We start from the raw sequence: 20756 nt of genomic DNA on the forward strand, positions 1-20756 counted from the left end.
GTTGTAGATGTAGGAATGTATAAAGATGAGTCTGAGTCTGTTGAGCCATTACTGAGCATGAACCAAAGCGCCAGCTCCTTGGCCATATCCAAACCCTTTAGGCCCAAAGTTCTTGGCGTAACAGGCTGCAGAGGGAGGAGGAAAGAATCAACATTAACAGAGCACAGAGCGGGCTGTCCCAACCACACATTAGCTTTTTTATTTGAAGTGCTATAAATTGAAGCCAGGGTGATGAAAACTAATATGTCAGTAACAAAAAAAAAAAAACAAAAAAAGGAAGGTTTAAGGTGAGGTGGGTCACATTCAATTTTAATAAGCTCATAGAATATGTGCAGAACTTATTCTTAAACCCACCTGTGGGCTTTTCTTTTTTTAGGCAAATTGTTGAAAGGCTTGGAAAATTGCTTTAGCCTTCTTTCGTATCTGTGACATCTTAGGTCTGCTGACCACATCTGTCCTTTAAATGTTTCTGAGAGTAACAGTACCCAGCTAGTGCTAATGTAGAATCAGGAAGACAACAAGCCATGTCATGCAAAACCACTGATTGATAGCAGCAGCAACAGTTTGGCCTGTTTGGGTTTAGAGCCAAGATAAAAACCTCCTTGCTCATCAGTACAAGGTTTCCTTGTGACATTCAGCGAACATCCATCTGCTGACGTCTGTGTGTGTAGTGAGTGTGTGTGTGTGTGTGTGTGTGTGTAGCCGAGCCATCTCCCCTGAACGCACTGACAGTGAGACAGAAATCATCATGGAGGTCACATCTCTGAGCTGCTGTTTGCTTGACACAGCTGGTGTCATCCAGCCAAACCATCAGCCACTCGTGAAATAACACAACCGTGAGTCACCGCGCGTGTGTGTGTGTGTGTGTGTTTTCTTTCATAGAACTGTTACATGAGAGGCAGTCCACTGTCTGCCAGTAGTGACTTCACTTTGACAGCTGTTCTCTGAATGATGCTGTGGGTGTTTTGTTCTTTAACATTGTTGATATCTAATATTAATCAGGCACAATATGTAGCATGCTAACATTTATGAGTTGGCACAAAACACAAAGTGTGGACACCCTGAAACCCTGGGATGATGAAGTTGCTGGAGGAAATGACGGGATCAGAAACATTAGCACAAATGAATTTCCATACATGCATCACTAAAAAACAACAACAAAAAAAAAAAATCACAGACACACAGGTGATTTGTAGGTGGTTAGAGTTGTGGTTAGAGGTCTGGGAACATGTAGAGTCCAACTAAACCTCATTCCAGATCCTATAACTCCAGGAAAGACTTGAATACACTGCCTGTTGTACCCCACCCTCCTCTGGTGTTCATGAGTTTCAGCCCGTGACATTGCGCTTTGCTCCACGCTCATGCTCATCATCTGTCTCCCTTTGGTCCATAATAGAAAGAGACCGATTTTGGAGGAATACGCGACGTGTGTAGTTTGAGCTCACCTTTGCAGTAGATTTCACCATCTTTCTCGGTCTGGGTGGTCGACTCCAGGCTCTTGCCACATTTTGCACAGCGGAAACAGTTCTTATGCCATGGCTACGAGGAGCAAGAGACAGTCATTTGATATATATGTGCTTTGAAACTAAATCTACCTTAACTGAGAGGCTTGTGCAATGTTAAAACATGTTTTCTAGTTTCTTTGGACAGTTGACAGTTACAGATTTCTCTTACAGCCTTGAATTCATTTTGCTTTAGCCAATGAGTGGAGCCTCAGATGGATTTCCTCCTATTAGGAAATGCATTAACAGCTCTGTGCACAGTGACATCACCGCTATAAATCTGTTTGTGTGTGAACCCATATGAGGTCAGGGTGGATCTACTCCCATTTTTAGAGGAAGCAGAAATCCCCTGAACACAAATCTTTGCTCCTCTGCAGACAGGTTTTCATATGGCTCACTAATCTCACACTTGTTGATTCTTCTCCTTCACAACAAAACATCCTGACGTTGTCTCCAGAGCACAAGCCACATGACTTCATCTACTGTAAATCTGTGTTAGAGCCCCGGCGTCCACGTGGCCTCGATTAACGCCAGCTGTTAGGAAGCTCCCATCTAAGCCTCATGCAGCTTCAATCACTAAAACAGGATTTGTGTTCTCTCGTTAGGAGAGACCACACCGGACCTTGTCCATGTGGATCAGCTCTGTAAAAACCACATGGGATCAATCCAGCCAAACAGGTTTCACCCCTGTGGTGGTGTTGACTTCAGTCCTGTGGCGCTGAGGTCACTTCTCTGTTGGGGCTGCTCATGCTACATCAGTATATGATGATAGTTCTTTAAAGTTGAGTGCACCCTGAAAAAACCACTAGCTTCACACTGCATCTTCACTCACAGGAGCACATTTTTTAACTCTGGGTATGCGACCAAGTCTCACTTAGAAAGATGCTTTAGACCTTTCTGACCTTTCCTGCCCCCATGATCTTCTCAGCTGCATACACAGAGTCTCCACAGCGGGCGCACTTCTCTGAACCTCCAAACTTCTGGGCGAATTTGGATGGGTTGGGGTTGGTTGTGGGTCTGTGAGTCTGTGTCCTGGGGAGAAAAAAAAAAAAAAACCTAGTAAGGACAAAATGTTTCCACAAAAATCAAATTCTGAGCCTCTTGTTTTCTTAAGGGATCATCTACAAATAGTGAGTGAAGTATGACCCAAAACATAACATCTGCAGAGAAAACAACCTTATTAATTCATGTATAACTCGGTCTGGACTTTATTAATGATTACCACAATATTCTTAAAAGAGAAACAGGCCAGGAACGACCCTCTCTCTGCTCCCTCTCTGTCCACAGCCAGTGGCAGGAGAGTGGGCCTGGAGCGATGCTTATCGAAGGGTGACTGCCAGCCCCAGTGGCCCCTGAATGAAGCCCTTTGTGGTGCAGCACAGAGAGGAGGGTGACTCTGCTCCTGCTGGTTACATAATACACTCTTTCATAACAATCATCACCTGACGTCTGGGGCCGGAATAAACATTCTCGGTAGATGTATGAGGCTGTTTTCCTGTTTGTTTGTTTGTTTGTTTTTTAACACATATTCATTTTTACTTCAAGTCTCAGACACATGGGTGTATGTGAGCATTATGAGCACCCTATGGGGAGCAGTGATCCTTATCTATTCTTAGGTCATTACTCTTGAGTTTCAGACTTTGATGTTACCAAACCAGCTGAGAACTGCTGCAGCCAGGCTGGTTTAGATCAAGAGGCAGGCTGCTTATTTTCCCATTAAAGCAAAGGCTGTAAAGGCTGGGCTGCAGGAAGAGCAGGGGGGTTCATACAGGTTTGACATCTATACATGTGATCTGCTGAAATGTCCTACAAGCAGCAGGACTGCTGATTTTTTTACTGTAACTGACAGTAAAAGTCATGTATGAGCTTTTATTGCTGGCATTTGTGGCCTCATTACAGTCCTACTTGATAATCCTTAACAAAGACCTTGTAGAACTTTTGTCGTAGAACCAATATCATTAAGCTTTTAGTGCCTGGACAGTCTCTCTGCTGTAGCCACTTTTCAACCATCCCGTCACATGACATAGTTGCAAAGACGGGAGCGCGGCAATAATTATCTTGATCAGGATCAGCATCAGTTAAGTGAAGGATTAATGCATCTCAGTGTATTATCATCTCGCAGCCTTGGAATCCATTATGTAACATTTAAGGATCAGGCCAGCTTACTCTTCAGGCTTGATTCCCAGCCGCTCTCCCCGGTCCATGTTGAGCGTTCCTGCTCCCTGTCCGTAGCCGTAGCCTTTCGGGCCGTACTTCTTCCCGTAGCATGACTTGCAGTAGATCTCCTGGTCATGTATTGCCAGTGTGGTGCTGTCTAGGCCCTTCCTGCAGACCACTGAGGACACACACACCACACACACACAGAGTGAGGTGCAGCAATCAGCTACCAAGAAGTCTGCCTCAGCTAAATTAGTTTAAATAGAATATATTCCTGTGCTTCCTGATGAAATTTAGAAATTGAGCATTTAGATGGAAACAGCTTTTACATCTGGCATCAATTTCTTTCACAAATGACCATTCTGGCTCAATATAACACTTTAACCTCATCCAGTGTTTATGCCTGGGTCATCTTCCAGCCCTTCACATTAACCTGCCCTTCACTGGAACTGCCACTTCCACCTCTTTCAGCATTTAAACTATTTTAAACATTTCAACCACGATGATTCTGTTAATGATTTTGATAGTTTTGGTTTTCCCAGTGCCTTTCATACATCTGGTTAACATGAACTCTCTCACTAATGAGACATAAGAGACTTTATGAGACTAAATGCAGTCTCCGTCCTGCATTTTTCATCTCGAAAGCAACAAGCATCATCTTTTTGTACCTGCCACCTGCGTCTTCTATCCTTTTGTTATGCAAATAATTTGAGGCTGTTAAGTACAACATATTAACATGCAGAGACAGAAAAGGCATTCAGGTTTCCATTTTTACCTAAGCGCTGTTGTTGTTGTTGTTGTTGTTGGTGTTATTATGGTTATGATTCACTTCATGTCACAAATATTTCAGCTCCTTTCCATTGCAGTCACATCATTAATTTTGTGTTGCCACAGGCAATGAGAATAAGCAAAAAACAAAGACAGAGCCACTGTGAATAGAGTCATGAGGCTCTGTTTACATGTCTGTCAAACTGAGACTGGAGAAAAAGATGACAGAAAGATAACAAGTCCTGTTGCTCGTCATCTCCTCAGTGGGAGTGTAAGACAAGGCTGTCTCTGTAATAGAGCCGCTGGAAAAAATAAACTCATCGTTTTTGGCTCAAACTGTTTCGGTCCTCTCTTGATAGCAGCTAAATGAAACTTTCTGCCACGGAACATCTTCACTGACATTTCGAAGTTGGGTGAGGAGCAGGACAAGCCGCCCACTCGTCCAACAAGCTGACAATAACGCAGTGTGAAGTCGACAGCCGACGCCCAGCGAGAGAAATGTTAGAGCAGGCTCTGTCTGGTGAGCTGCACAGAGGTGAAACAGGGTTCTCCAAGCTTTCTTATCACTCCTTCCTGTAATGAATAAATGATATTCCATGGCTCTGTGCGGCTTGAAACACACTGATTATTTTTTTTTTTTTACCTTATTACATGCAGATTATATGCACTGATTTGTGCAATAGCTGCTCTTGGCAGGTCTCATGATAAAATAATTACAGTTAAGACTACTGGCAACAGACACTCAGCTGCCTCAGACTTCGTCTTTGAAGCAAAAAGAAAAACAAAACATAAAATATGATTACAAAAGGAAAAACTCCACAGGAACTGGCTCTCAACCTTTGCACATTTTTACAATGTTCCAGTTTTGTAACACACACGAGACAGATTAAAAAACAAAGCCAACGCAGCAGATGCTCAGATAGCGTGACTTTTAGCTGCAAAAGTAAGGCAAGGTCTAATTCCTGGACCCTTCACTTTCCATAATTCATAATCACTCTCACATAAATACTCTCCTTCCTAATCAATCTCAGTGCTGAAGTGCTGCTGATATGGTTTCATCCATTTACTTACTGCAGAGAAAACAGCATCTGTGGAAACTCTTCCCATCACACTGCACTTCTTCAGCGTGGTAAACTGTCCCACGGCACGCTGCGCATTTGTTGCCTCCTCCCCAGTTGGGCATTGTGCGCAGTCCTAACAGGAGAGAGGGGGGGGGGGGGGGGGGGGGGGGGCGTGAGAAGGTGAAGCACCTGAAGCAGAGCTCTTCTGTCTCTTCTCAGTCCGTCTGCAATATCTGCATCGACCTTTGAAAAGCTGTTCTGAATGACTGGAATGAAAACCTTTGCTATATAGGCCACAACTGCCACACTGAGAAAAGAAAAACAACAATGCAAACAAGGTCGGCCTGAACAACAGCACAGACTAATACCCAGAGGAATGTTTCGGGGCGTCGTGTCTTAAGTCCTATTGTCTGACAGGCTGCAGCTGCAGAATACACACACACACACACACACGCACACACACACACACACACACACACAGCAAAGAAGAGACCACACGACACACCGTGTCACTCCCTGACACATCTGCATATGACTGTAATTACAGAGTCACTCCCCTCTAAAAACGCGTCGACGAGCTTCCATAAGAGACAGATTTAACATTTTAAGATGCTGGGCTTTTCTTGCACATCGCCATAAAACAAGTCTGCTGTGACCTCAGACTTCACTGATTAAAAATAGAAAAAGCTGTTGATGAAAATAGGATAAACTATTAATCTTCAAAACCTCCTCCCCCGAGCTGAATTAGAGACTGTGGATCAGGCCAAAAACCTGAGGGGGATCAGAAGAGCATTAACATGAGCATCACTCAGCCCTCAGGGCAGGGTGTGATAGTAAGATCAGCAAGTGGACTTTTAATGTCAAGTTACAGTAAGTTTCACAGAGGTCGGTGCTAATAGCTTCAAACTGAACTAACGAAACCACATTAAAGCTGGAGTCTCACAGCCAAGGTGATCCACTGAACCTTTTCAGTGTGGACTCTGGAGCCCATTACTGCTTATACTTGATTCTATCTGGTATTGAATTAAAATCCTATGAAAAACTCTGTGTTCCTTTATCTCTGTTTTCCTGCCTCTAGCAGCATGAGCCTTTCTGAAGACCAGGGTCAGAAGTACACATGGTGACCTCTGTGACCTCTGACCACCTCAGCAGGGACAACCATATTTTACACATATTTTAGTTATTGACCAGGTTTTTTTTTTAGTTACATGTCTAGCTGCTATGTTGGACAGCAAACCACAGTAGTGTCCTGAAACACACTGTAAACAAAAGCACCAAAATGAATAAACCGGCTACACACAGATTCACCTGACAACCTACAGTCAGTAGTTAGAGTAAGTATTGAACCTATTTGTCTTCTGTTAACCTGCAGGAAAGATCAGTGTCAGGGTAAAAACCTTTTACCTTAACGTTAAAGTGGAAACCGTAAGAAGGTCCAGATGTGGAAACAGCTTCTCCGCAGCTGGATGTGATAAGCGTTTATCCAGACGGTAGCTCCGCTCCTCACTGCACCGACACTCAAATGCCACATAGTCCGCATATTTGCTGCCTTAGTGGGAGGGAAGGGAGGAGGGGCTTCCGGGGGCGTGAACTCATCATGCTACCTTCAGGTGCTGTCGGGAGAAATAATATATTTTGTGAATTTTTAAGGTACATTTTTTAAAAAATGGGTCTGAAATATTGCTGCCTTTCAATACACAGATCTTTTTTTTATAGGCTAGAATTTCAAATCAGAGGAAAGGACAAATGTTGTTACATACTTACACAGTCATATTGCTCTGCACTGATGACTGACTTTAGAACCTTTTTAAGTTTGTTTTTTTGTTTTTAAAAGTTTGTTTTATTCCTGCCTCGTTGTTTTAAATACTTTTAGACCAATGGCTCTAATGAAAACCTACGGGCTTTGCAGTACTTTATGGCTTTATGGGTTCTATCTATCTATCTATCTATCTATCTATCTATCTATCTATCTATCTATCTATCTATCTATCTATCTATTGTAATAAAATGTTATATCAGAAAACACTGTACATCTTTAAAACACCAAGACTGTATTAGTTTGTCCAAACTTGAAATTACTCTGCCCCCTGCTGGACACAGAATCCTCTGGCTTGGTCTTGTTTAACCTGTAACTGAGAAAAATGGCTGCAGCACATCTAGGTTTAAGACAAACATACTATAACAGATTATTCTGGTGCATTGTCCCAATAATCACTATTCCAGCACCTGTCAATAAGATACAATAATAGAAACAGCTTTTATGAATACACATCAGCTGTAGCTGCTACAGCACCACAGTTACATACAAATCCTGGATTCAGCACAGTTGAAAACACAACATCACAAAGACTGTGCTGAATATGAACCCTGTGACTTTTAGTCTCATGCAATCGCTAAAAGCCTCACCACAGTGACACTACATAGCGAGTGTAGCAGACTAACATGATTAATTACATTTAATTAAAAGGTTGAGGACTCACCCCTTGTAAGCAGAGTAGGCTCAAATTACACTTAATTAAAGTCTTTAATGTGCACAGAGATTCAGTAAATCTAGTTTCCCCTTACCTCAGCTTGTTTTATTGATCTAAGTGTGTTAGAATATTATCTGTATGACTGGACTGCAGAGGGACCACAGTTAGGACCCTATATTGTCACCCACAAACCTCAGCTTCATTATTTTCCAATTGTGCTATTTGTTTTAATGTGACCATAACAATGGAGTGCCGCGTAGAAAGATATTAAAAGAAACTTCACGTTTTAACTCTGCTCTTCTAATTAAAAAGACACCACCGACCAAATGTAATTAACCCATTAGAGATTTTGAAAGCAAACTGTGTTATATTATTTTGTGTATATGAGTCTAAAAAGGGCTACAGAGCCACTAAGCACTGGGACTGTGCCAAATCACAGCAAGAGCTGTTATTTGCAAATGAAGAAATCTTGGAGCAATAGTGAATCATTCCAAGATTTCTCCAGGAAAGTCTCACCAGAGCCCAGAAAAATATTTGAACAACTACAGGCCTCTCAAGCTTCAGCTAAAGTCAGTGTTCACGATTCCACAATTAAGAAAGAGACATACTGTAGATGTCCTTTGAAACCACTGACCACATATACAAAGTCTGTGCTTGAAAACATACAAATGCATTTGAGCTGATTTAATAGACAGAACACCTCTTTCTGTTGCTCAGATGGTGTGAGACTGCAGCATTTATAGTCTGACATTCCCTCTACAATGAATAAAGTATCTTCTAAATCACTTGCAGTTTCATGGAGGAAGCATCCGCCTGCAGCATCCAGTGATTTAGAAGCAGGCAGTCAGGTGTGATCTACACATCTGCAATTTGCACTGAGCCTAAATCGGAGCAGCACAGCCAGCATAGACTCTTTTCACTGGTTTGACTCCAGAGTATGAAAATAATATGAATCATAGGTAACAGATCAACCCAAATAAACACCACTGGGAGATTTGCAGAGCAAAGTGCAATCAAAGCACAGAAGGGGATAGTTTTTGGAAGAATATTTATCTTCCCAGTTGAACATGGAAGGAGCATAAAACAACACCACATCACTACAACACCTCTCTGTGTATAACTGTATCTAAATCAATATGCAAAACCCCCTTACCTTGTTAAACAAATGAAATGTAGAGTTAGAGGTTTGCCTTAACAGTGCTGGTTAGTGGACTTTTGGTTATACTGGACTTTTACCAGTACCCAAACTGGCACAAAGGTACTAGATGGTTAATAGCATTTTAGCAGTGGTAACAGTTTCAGTATAGTAATAGAAACAGAGGCAGCAATCAGAGTGGAAGGGGGGTGTATATTTGCAGGGTAATTGTTGTTTTGCCCCAGGAACATGTGTGTTTTCATTGTAGTGTTTTCTGGCCACAGCAGATACTTGGCTAAACTGTCTGTCTATATAAAGTTAATTGTCCCATCTGCTGAGGTTTAGTGTCATAAATGTCTCGCATCTATTGGCAGCTCCCTCGGCTCACTTTTAGTGCCGATATAAAAGCTTTGATTCGATGTTTATGTCCTCCGACAGATGGTGTGTGTTTTTAAGTGTGACTCAATCAGCTTGATCTGACCCCGAGATTACTCTTGGTGTGCTGAGCGCGTTAATCACCAATGGAATTTCATTCGCTTTAAATAGGAATCCAGCCTCAGTTCACAGGTATTTATTGTGCAGTTTGGATTAAAACCATCTACCTGCTATTTGAGCGGTGAATCAGTTTGTATTAATGCATACTGTAATGCTCTGGCTTCACCCCGATCATCAGTTCCACCTAATGTTTGAGGGTTTTGTGAATATAACACTTTATGAAACTGCAGCAATAAGAACTGGTACAGATCAACCGTGTCATCTCGACACATTAGCACGGCTTTCTTCCTCCTGCTGGGCCACTCTGATCTGGACTGTCTTTAAATATGTGAATAAGTCAACTCACCCATCTGTAAATCTTTCAACATTTCTTCCCATTGCGATATAAAACTGAATGAGATAAAATTGGCAGAAACTTGGTGAAATAATGTTTTTAATGAAAGTTTGTGAAAGTTGTACAGAACCAGTTTGCCCCGTAGCTAGAGAGGGCAGCCAGAGAGTGAAGCAAAAGCTTGAGCTTCTGTAAAAGATCAGCAGACAGCTACTAAAACTAGCAGTGCAATTGTCATTATCTTCCAAACAATAAAGCAACATTTAACAATATGAAAGTAAAATTATTAAATGACACAATGAATACAATGTACACAAATAATTACAGACATAACTGTACATTAATAGCTATTCATCCACTTGTCAGTGGATTATCTGTGCACCCTTTGGTGTGACATAGCTAAACTCTCCTGAATGATTCCTATATGAAGCACCCATGTTTTGGCTGGGTTGTCTTGGAAGCAAGCGAGTGAGTTTGTTACCAGAGGATTGTTGGTACAAACTCCTGCTGATAAAGATAGCTTGTTTTTGTGTGCATGGTGCCTGGCACCCTGCACCCTGCACCCCTGTGGTCATGCAGAGAATTTCCCAGATGTGTTGGGCTCTGTGAATGTGGAATGATATTCCTAAAAAAAAAGACAGCAGATAAGCTCAGTCTGCTTTCCCTGGATAAAAAGCTTTACAGTACTTTTATCTCTACGGAATCTACTTCTAGTAAAGTCATTCAAGTACCTGAGAGCATTGTCCCATATCACATTGTCCTTGAGTTGTGAGTAACAAAGCTAAAGGGTTTGGTAACCATCAAGTACTACAGTTGAGAACTCACACAGCACCTTTAACGTTTGTCTTCCTGCTGAACAAATGAATCCATACATGTTGTAAAGCAAGAAGCTGAAGAACTGCTCCTTGAGATACTTGACTGGTTGTAAACATTTAAGGCTTTAGTGATTTTTCCCTCACAGTAATGACTGTAACGAACCTGGAGACCACCGTCTGCTGCTGTCAATTTGAAATGATGACCAGCAGCTACTGCATTTCCTATTATATCTTGACAATGTAGTAAAACCTGAAGGGGCCAGCTAAAAACAATCACTTCAAAATTCAATGTACATTCATAATATACTTAGTGCTAAAAAACGTTAATGTTTCATTACAGTCCCTGTAATCAACATATATTAGCTAAAATATAAATAGCAAGTGGGATATAATACACAAGTGATGTGTGATATTAGGTAGTCTGCTCACATCTGGAGGGAAAAAGTAAGGCTCAAATACAAAATACAGCAGTGGCCGACTTCCACCACAGAAGGGCACTGTTACATTGGCAATACTGCATCTCTCATTTACTCTGAAAATTAGTGTCCCATAATTGAACCATGAGGCACATTTGAACAGTTGGAAGAACCAAAAACTGAAGAGTTTCATTCATGTCATTTGTAAACAGGATTTTAGGACACATTAGCCACCTTTGGGACGAGGTAAGGCTTTCTAAGCTCTCTGCTTTCTGAAAAGCAAATGTTAGCTCCCAGAAACAGTCTCATGTTAAAATGTACACTCCTGCATCCTGGAAAGAAACCCTTAATTTACTAATTAAAAAACTAAAAAAATATCACCAATGGTTTGAAACCGTATTTTTTCAATTTTAGGACGGCACATTATCCACCTTCGTCATCTCATCAGATGTCTAACTGGCCGGTGGGTGGCCGACGTCTAGCCTTCTCTGTGCAGAGCCTCTTCTTCGAGCAGCTGGTGCGGTGCTGACTACATTTCCCAGTGTGCCTGGGGTCTGGAAGAAAGCTGTAGAAGCAGACACTGCAGTTTCCTTTGGAGTGTGTGGAGTCTGTGGAAGGACAAAGTGTCACGTTTACATGTACAGTACTCTTACTGTTTATCACAATAATAAACCCAAAGATACTGAATTTGCTCTGAGCTATGAAAACTAGCAAATACTTGCAGATGAAAAAGATGAATCCCCCCAGTGGCTGCCATGAGGCCCTGCTTCTGCCTTTTAGCCACTGTCATGTGTTAAATGTGATAGTGGGTGTGAGCTAGAGGACAGCCCTGATTTCTGCTTTGTTAGAACATGGCTGCTGATTTGTCCTATTGTTTAGAATTAATTTGCCATCCAGCACCACAGCTGCTCCGCTAAGAACAGCTCTGTTTGAGCAGTGCCAGCAGAGCTATGACAAGCTTTGCAGAGAAGAGCATTAATCCCTATTTAATGACCTGGAGATTAATCAACATACACCACTGTGACACACAAAAAGTGTCTGGATGAGGAAATGACTGAGACCATCCACAAAACAGATGCTGTACTGTCTCTCATGTCAAGCTGTGCTGTGTCATTTTGAAGCTGCCTGATACCAAGTCATGTATTTTTATATAGATAAATTATGATGCTGTGTACACGTGGGGAAGACTGAAAAGAACCAAAAATTCTTAGCTGCAACAAGCAGGTGGGTAGGGAGTGAAGTTAGAGTGAAGTTAGAGAGCTCCAGGGTCGGAAATTCTTACCAGTGGTTCTGGTGTGTTGATGCTGACAGTCTGACGCGGGCCTGAGGGAGACTGTGGAAGGCCTGCTGCCGACCCGTACAGCCTGCTGTGCTCCGGGGTGGACGGTGCTGCAGCTGGAGACCAGCTGATCTCTGATGCTGCTGTCAGGCTGTAAGGCACCATGGCAGGCAGGCTGAAGCTGAGCTGGCTGTCAGTGCCTTGCTGTTGTAAACTGCTCACCAGGGGGTAATGGGACAGGGCAGCAGAGGGCACCAGGACATAGGGCAGCAGGGTGTGAACACCGTTAGAAGGAAGTGCTATACTGGCTGGTGGCTGGCCAGGAGAGAGGAAGAAGTTGAGGCTGTTCAGACCTGAAGACAGAACATGAGAAAATACGAAGAACTGCTTTTATTTGATCTCTGGATCACACCATTAACACTGATTAAAACGTCTTAGGAAACTGAAGTCACCTGAGCTATCCTGAGACAGGGATTTGATTTTTGTAACATCTTTAGGAACATATTCAAGTTCAATTTGTTTGCCTAGCTTACTGAAAATATGATCATGCAACAAATTTCATGTTTAATTCCAGTTTCCACAGTCAGTTTTCTTTAGACTTGGAGATTTCTGTTTGACTAACCCAGAGTGTTCAGAAAGCTGAATATACCTGCACTGTTGGGTACATAGAGGTAGTGTGATGGCTGAGTTGGCTCACTGCTGCTGTTGCCAGGTATGCTCTCATCGAATGCACTGGAGGGCACTGCGGGGCAATCAGGAGTAGTCCTAGTGGTACCTGTCTGGGAGGACTCCCCTGCTTCCCTGTGAGGCTCAGCTCTCATCTGGAAGGAAAAACACAGGAATAAATTCACCTGGACCAGATAAAATAGAAGTATAAACATAAAATAGAAGAACCTGCTATTTTATTTCTGTGTCCATATGACTTTTTTTCTGGTCCAACATTTTAAATCAACATGGAGCCGTGTGCTGATTAACACTCACCCAATCTAATCACATATCTTCTGCCAAATGATTTTCCTGATTTGGAAGTAGAGCTCTTAAAGACTCTACCTCTCTAAAAGACCATCTTATCAGGAAAATGGGACTTTTCCAATTACTAGGATTGTGTTTCCTGATTAATTCCTCAGCTTTTCAAGTAATCAAATATCCTGTACACCTCTTAATATACGTCTTTAATTAAATTATCCTCATCAGCAAGAGCGTACTATTTCATATTTATAATGTAATGGTCAGTTCTCCTGAGCTGCTAACAAGACCTTTTGATTGTGACGTAAAACTGCACAGAAAAAAGACTTTTACCTTGTCACATTCCTGTAACTGAGATGTTCCTTTCTTTTTCACCGCTGTCTCCTCTTCTCTTTCTTCTCTCCTTCTCTTTTTCCCGTCCCCAGACTCCAGCCTGGGTGACCTCTGACCTTCAGGCGCCTGGTCGGGTTTATCTGGCGCCGTGTACACCATGACCACTGAAGGCTGGGACAGGCTGGGAAGGTAGGCCAAGCAGTGGGGAGAAGGGTGGAGGTGAGGAGCCAGTAGGGTGGACTGGGTGGAGGAAGGGGGAGGTGGACTGCTGTGGATGGGAGTGTTCAGCGCTGGACGGTTGCTGAAAAGAGGCAAGGAATAAATTTTTAATTTGTAGTTTTATTAAGATTAAAGCTTTAATTCTGAGCTTGGACCTGATCAGACAGTTCTTTTAGTCAGCTGTGGATGTTATTTATCTAAACTAAATCAAGAAATAAGGGCAATAATTAAAAGTAACTAAACTGAGCTGAACCAGAAAGAGTGTGAACTGTGACTTTCTGGACTTTTCAGGCAGCAGTAACTAAGCAGGTATAAATTTAGTCCCTCTGACTACAGTCAAAATGCAGGTAAAGGTCTCCAAACTGTTGCTGATCCCCTGCGACTGATGTCCCTCTGATCCCTCCTGCTGCTTCAGATTTCTAACCATTCACCAAAAGTTATCCTGTGGGCTACCACTGCCCCTGTTGGATTTTTACCCAGCTTCACATGGAAAAATCCCTTTTCAACACACACTTTCATGTCCTATTACCTTAATGTTTAACAGCCCCAGCCCAGGGGCGGTGGTGGTTTGGCCATGGGCATGCCAACCATAAAAATAACAAACTACTGAGAGCTATAACTGAGGAGACAATAAGTATTCATATCCTCAGCAGTCCACTCCTCTTACATGTAGCCTAAAGCTGAACACGAGCCAGTGAAAACTAAATGTACAGTACAGTAGATAAATCTGAACCAAAGGGAAAATGTGTGTTTGTGTGTGTTGGCGTTCACTCACTCAAACTGCAGTCGACACACTGCGCTGTTGCTTGCCGTCTTTCTGGAATAATCCACTGGCTGATTTGGCAGACCTGAGTTGTGAGGAGCGGTGTAATCAGACAGGAGTATAGAAATGTTCCAGAGTAATCAGCTGCTCTGTACACCAGCAGACAAGAAGAACACATCTCGTAAACTTCAGTCTGTATTACCTGTCAGTTCCCTTTGAGGGGTGCTGGGGGCGGAGTTGACCTGTCGTTGGACCGCCACTGAAGTTGGTTTGATGTTGAAAGAAGCGTGGCGTGCCATCTTGGATTTTCGGTCCTGGGCTGTCATTGGCTGTGAGGCGTGAGGCACGGTGACAGCTGCCATGCTCACATTATTTCCTACAGGTGGTCATGACAATGCGATGGTTAAGGCTTGAGTTAATGTGACTGCAGAAATGACAAATGCAGTAATATATATATAAGTCCCAGGAAACCTTCACCATTACACACACTTCGGTATTGCCTTTCATTCTTACCGGCATTTCCAGAGTTGTTGAATTCAACTGGACCGAGCCACTTGAAGGCTGGCTTCCTGCCCTGGACGTGCACCTTCTTTATGAGCCCCAGACTAGTCAGGACATTGGCAATATCGTACAGTCGCCGCACCTTAGCTAAAGATACAAGGATGTTGTTCAGTTTTGATTAGACTGAGGAAACATAATTTCTGTTACTGGACATACAAGACTCAGGACCACTGTTCTTTAATGCATAGACACGTGTGCATTTGTGCTGGATTTCTTACTTTTGTATTTGCTGTGACTTGACGAGTCCTGACTCTCCTCAATAAGGACCTTCGCTGCTGCGTCCAGAGTAACAGTCTGAGTTTTGGAGACCAGGAACAACATGACAAACTTCTGGCTCATGATGCGCAGCGATTTGTCTTTTCTGTTGACACCAACTGCAAACCACAAATTGGAATGGAGTATGTAAAACGCATCACAAGAACATCATATGCAAAATAAACCTTGATATATAATGAAAAGCCAGGTCACTGTAGCAGCAAACAAAAAAAAAAAACAAAAAAAAAAACTGTTACTTGTGAAACTTAAAGCAAAAGATATAACATCCCCTTCAAGACTAAACTGATTCCCAAAGTATTCTAAAGCTTTCATATAACCCTAAAACATGTCAATTTTAACCTGATCAAATCTTGACAATGGTAGCCTTTGTTCTAGTCAGACATTAGATCTCACACTTTGTGGTACAGCTTAACACATTTGATCTATAAAATGTCAACTCTACTGGATGTAGTGGTAACTAATACAAGTCTTGGTTTTCCAGTTCTGCAGGCAAACCAGTGCATTAGTATCATTAATTCCAGCTTCATGAATAAAATATGAAACATCACTATCTGCCTTCTCACAGCTGTAATTGTCCTATGTTTTGGCCTGAAATAAGGATAATTATCATTTTGGTAGATAAGTAGGATTTGATGCATTGAGGTATAATACAAAGCCTTACAACACAGCTTCTACCACAGGTTAGATGGCCTATGTTTAATATGATGGAGGCTCAGCCCTGACCACTGTTACACATAAAAACAAGACATTCATCAATCAAAACATCTTAAATGTCACAGCAACAGCTTTTCTGTTGCGTATCGCCCGAGGTCATCACAATCAACCAGCACCAACAGACATTAACCATGTAATTAGGCTTTACCTTTGTAAACTACCTCTTTGTTGTGAGTGCTATTATCACCAGACACATTGCCAAGTCAACACACGCCCTCTTAATGAAAAGCTTTGTGTGTGAGTGCATGTATGACGAGGTAGTATCGCTATGGAAACCAGGCTTATATTCGTTAATGGGGGTTTAAGGCTGATGGGGAATGATCCATTAGATGCGGTATTAATTTGGTGGCAGCTGCTACTGATAAAACGCACACCGTATATACATATACAGCATTTAACCAGTGCTTTTATCTTTTAAGTGAAACAATAAACCTTTTTTTATCACCACAATTAAAGCAGCCAATGCTTAAAGTTGACGGTGCTTAGAAAAAATGGGGAAAGTGTGGCTGGCAGAACCGTTTTTTTCTAGTCTTTGTCTAAACTTTAATTCTTAACAATTCAAATTTTATTACCATTGCCTGCATCTACATCTCCTCCATCATCCTCACGCCCTGGTGCGGCATCCCTGGCCAGTTCCATCTGGAGGTGGTAGCCCTGTTGCCGGCCCCTTCGCTGCAGCTCCTCCAGCGTCGCCTCCAGCCGCTGGCGCCCGAACCAGGTGTAGCTGTTTTTGGCCATACGGCCCACAATCATGAGAGACTCCAGCACGTTGACAATGTCGTATATGCGCCGCCGTTCCACTCCTGACAATGTAAGTACAAAGTAGAGAAAGTGTCCATCAGACATCTAAAGAAAAACTCACCAAAGTGTTTTTGATAAAAATGAATGAAAAGGTCAAACCTTCACCACAGGCATGAGCTGGGACTTGTCAGTCAAATGTCAAATCTCTTTAGTCCCTACATTATTGGCTCTTACCCAGACTGGTTGCCACCTCGTCCAGTGAGATCCAGATGGGACTGTGTGACGGTGGATAGTCAGGGTATAGGGCCAGGAACTTCTGGCACAATAGACCCAGGCTCTTCTGCTTCCTGCTCGGCTTTTTCTCTGCATCCCCCTCTTCGTCCGCAGCTTCAAACTGGGCATGCATTAATAAGACAAATGCTAAAGTTATCTCAGGCTGATGTTTTAAATGTTTTCAAATTTAGTTAGTTGGCTTTGGTGCTACCTTCTGCATCACCATCAGACTCTTAAATTTATTTCCTGTAATATGTCTTCAGGGCACACATTTTAGAGAATTCTCTGTCCCCAGAAAGGTATTGTTTGATAAGGCTGGAAAAACGCTCACACGTCAGATTAAAAAAATAACCATATCACAAAAGCCCAGGGCAATTTAGGCTCCATCTGATGCTTATATACAGAATTACTTTATCCAGCATAACAGGGATTTCATTTGTGCTTTGGAAACTCCACTTATCTTGAAAGTTCAGCTGCTAATGTGAGTAAAGTGAGGGTAAGAAGAATTAGCTCTGTAGACTTATAAGATTTCTGGGTTCCATAATCAAACAAAAAATAATAAAGGCTAGTTAATTTATTCCTCCCAAAAAGACTCCACCAAAAATGTTATCTCTTTTTAGATGTATTAAAGGTTGTTTGACTCTTCTGAACTGCCTTTGTAACTGTTATTTTTTTTTCTTTCAATACAGCTTGGCTCTTAATGTCTGTGTCTGGTGTTACACATACTGTACCTGACAAGAGTCTTCCACCTCCATATCCTCCACCACAGTATCTGGGTCTGGCGTCTTGTCCTTCTCATTCTCTATGGGTCTGAACAGCACCTTTTTCATCTCTCTGTCCCTAATGTCTGGGCTCACTGCACTGATCAGCACCTTCAGATTGGCTGTGGGCGTCCAGGGCTCTGCCGGGGTGTGTGTGTGTTTGATGGGAGTGATGTGGGCCAGGTCAGGGGTGGCACCTTTTCTGTTTACCATCAGAGCGGGGATGGTGGATTCTGCAGATTTCAGTGGTGTGGACCTCCTCTTCTCTGTGCAGATGTTTTCCTGTGATGGAGAGTTGTGTGGTTGTATTAGTAGATGTTTACCTGATTCTACTGGGGCTTATGAGTATTTGAAAGCAAAACCTTCCATTGTGAATCACTAATATATGTAAACTGAGTGAAAGCTTTTATTTTGAACCTGCTGGGTTTCATTTAGGAAGTCAGATGTTGACAGTACTGCAGAGAGCCCTGGGGTATGCTGATGAATTTGGGTGCACTAATGTACCTAAACACAAAATCAAGTACTTTCACCCAAGTCCTTGTGTGACTTTAGTCTAATTCATAAACTATTTTTACATTGTCTCATGGCAGGCCACACACATAACCCCTGTGTTATAACCTATTCCACTCACTCATGCACACACACACACACACACACACACACACACATACAACCACAGATGTAAGATGCCACCACAGTTCGAAAATCTTATTAGTCCGATTCTGCAGCTCTTTCAGTTGCAAAAGTTACAGTGCTCACCACACCGAAGATCAAGTAATAAGTTGGTAGTCCAACCTACCTTTTGTTCACTTTGGCACCCATCCTCCTCCGGCACCACCGTCAAACTTTTCCTTGGACTTGTGAGGTCTTTCAATGCGAGACATTCAACTTCCATCTGGGAAAGCTGCAGTCCAAAAAGTCAAGCTGTATATTAAAGGTCTGGCTAATGTGTTAGCAGGGGGCATGGGGAGGTTATAAGGACGTTTCAGTCAGTGCAGAAAACTCCGATGAGTGGTGAACTGAATTTGGCGCAAAGAGCGTCAGCTAACTGGCCCATAGCAGGCTAACAGCTGGAGCTGGGCTATCAATCTGACTACTATCATCCTGATAATCGCTAACATACTGTAACCTACTCAACTGCAGCTGATTTAAAAAAGTGAAGGGCTGAGTGTACTGCTACATGAGCTTAATAAATTACTATAATCCAAAAGATCTAATATAGGATAATAACGTTATCGTTATTCTTTTATTAAAGGGCAAATTCACTCAAATTATTTCAGTTTAGCACTAAAATGTAGGCATGGTGGAGCTCGTGAAAAGATCGAATGTATTAGGGTGACTTATTTATTATAGTCAGTGAAAATAACCTAGCTTTAATTAGCTCCTGGGCTAACAGAACTAGCTCAGGTGACCAGCATACCATAACTTGTAGTTAGAGCAAACAAACCGCTGGAGGGAAAGCAGCATTCCTCACCTTTCTCTGCCCTTGAATGAATGAATAATCCGCTGTGGTTCCCTGTCCGGTGTTACACACTTGTCAGCGCGTACGTTCTCCAGACAAACATAGCAGCTAATTTCCCTCTTCGAAATAAGCGGGTCCTTCTCAGCCTGTGCCTCCTTGCTTCTGACGCTGATGTCCGGTTAGCGGACTCCCTGTACTGGTCCGGGGAGACTTCAGCATCACCCGCTCAAGCTTCTTTTCTGGCGCTCTCAGGCATCTGACTCACCACAGCCAATCAGCGCCCAGGTGACAGTCTACGTCACTCAGCTTCAGCCAGTCAGCGTTGTTGTGCTCGTGTACGCGCCTCGGTTTCTACCAATGGGCGTGAACGAGGGAGCACGCCTCCAGAGTTGTGTTGGCGGGGCAACCGGCGCGCTCTGCCCAAGCCTGTGGGAGAGGTAAAAAAGAGAGAGGTCTCACCCTGGAGCTTTTTTCGGGGCGGGCAGAGCTGACCAGCTGAGGTTAGGAATAACTGACACAGTGATAAAAATCACAGATAAATCCAGAAGCTACAATGTGCACGACAAAAAACAGTTTAGTATATCGTGAAGGCTTAACTTTTTTATTATGATTAAAACATGTACCCAACACACATCCAGTACAATGTGCAAATTAATGTAAAATGAACGTCCTGTGCTTTCGGAACCCAAGAATACATGTTACAATGTTAATGGTGTCATGCTAAAAACGTATTACTCTGTGATAGCTTGACATTACTTCAGTAATCTTAGTTACAACTTTATTTAATGGCCGTTTTGCATCAGTTCACTTTTTAGGGGCGCGAAAATTTCTAACGTTGAAAAATAGGTTGATGATTGTATTTTATATTGTACACCGATTTTCTAAGGAGTGACTCGTCAGTTGTAGACGATCTCTGGGTTTGAGACGAAGTGTAGCTTGTCTCCGTTTTCTTGCGCCACAGTGACACGAGCGTCACGTAGTCAAGCCCCGCACCTAGAGACCCGCTATAATACCTTTAACCTAATCACTCGGGCTTTGTGTCTGCAGCTGGCTGTAATTAGCTCTGCAGCTCAAACAGATGGGAAACCGGGCAAGGAGGTGGGAGTCAGTACGAGTGGCGCTAATGTTTTGGGGGCCACAGCGCGAAAAAAGCTGCGGTGAGACAGAGAGCGGCTTCCCTTTCTACCGCAAGCTGCCCCGCCCTGCATGCCAACAGCCAGCCTGAGGACCAGCCCCAAGTTCTTGCATAATAGTCGT

At 42.7% G+C, this 20756-nt stretch overlaps 2 protein-coding genes across 2 annotated transcripts; both read right to left on the reverse strand.

Annotated features, from left to right (window-relative positions):
* Positions 1 to 46: 46 nt before the first annotated feature.
* Positions 47 to 7016, reverse strand: csrp2 (cysteine and glycine-rich protein 2). Its single transcript, XM_026326701.1, has 6 exons — positions 6893 to 7016; positions 5499 to 5621; positions 3669 to 3837; positions 2405 to 2534; positions 1446 to 1539; positions 47 to 125 (listed from the first exon to the last, which is right to left on the reverse strand). The coding sequence occupies exons 2-6, from the start codon at positions 5608 to 5610 to the stop codon at positions 49 to 51; spliced, it is 582 nt and encodes a 193-aa protein (XP_026182486.1). The 5' UTR covers positions 5611 to 5621; positions 6893 to 7016; the 3' UTR covers positions 47 to 48.
* Positions 7017 to 10055: 3039 nt separating this feature from the next.
* Positions 10056 to 19715, reverse strand: e2f7 (E2F transcription factor 7). Its single transcript, XM_026327481.1, has 13 exons — positions 19512 to 19715; positions 18837 to 18941; positions 18008 to 18319; positions 17238 to 17397; positions 16835 to 17065; positions 15491 to 15646; positions 15225 to 15359; positions 14914 to 15087; positions 14724 to 14796; positions 13730 to 14030; positions 13080 to 13251; positions 12434 to 12783; positions 10056 to 11759 (listed from the first exon to the last, which is right to left on the reverse strand). The coding sequence occupies exons 2-13, from the start codon at positions 18930 to 18932 to the stop codon at positions 11604 to 11606; spliced, it is 2316 nt and encodes a 771-aa protein (XP_026183266.1). The 5' UTR covers positions 18933 to 18941; positions 19512 to 19715; the 3' UTR covers positions 10056 to 11603.
* Positions 19716 to 20756: the final 1041 nt, after the last annotated feature.

This window comes from Mastacembelus armatus, chromosome 23, assembly GCF_900324485.2.
Source record: "Mastacembelus armatus chromosome 23, fMasArm1.2, whole genome shotgun sequence".
Lineage (NCBI taxonomy): Eukaryota > Metazoa > Chordata > Actinopteri > Synbranchiformes > Mastacembelidae > Mastacembelus > Mastacembelus armatus.

Bases quoted from the DNA above. Each gene is read 5' to 3' on its own strand.
- csrp2 (XM_026326701.1), bottom strand. From the start codon at position 5,610: ATGCCCAACTGGGGAGGAGGCAACAAATGCGCAGCGTGCCGTGGGACA. The intron at 3,838-5,498 runs GTAAGTAAATGG...GTGTGTCCTCAG, and splicing joins CAGATGCTGTTTTCTCTGCA to TGGTCTGCAGGAAGGGCCTA. The intron at 126-1,445 runs GTGAGCTCAAAC...CTCCCTCTGCAG, and splicing joins TGGTGAAATCTACTGCAAAG to CCTGTTACGCCAAGAACTTT.
- e2f7 (XM_026327481.1), bottom strand. From the start codon at position 18,932: ATGGAAGTTGAATGTCTCGCATTGAAAGACCTCACAAGTCCAAGGAAA. The intron at 14,031-14,723 runs GTGAGTGAACGC...GCCTCTTTTCAG, and splicing joins GTGTGTCGACTGCAGTTTGA to CAACCGTCCAGCGCTGAACA. The intron at 11,760-12,433 runs GTAAGAATTTCC...GTCCTTCCACAG, and splicing joins TCAACACACCAGAACCACTG to ACTCCACACACTCCAAAGGA.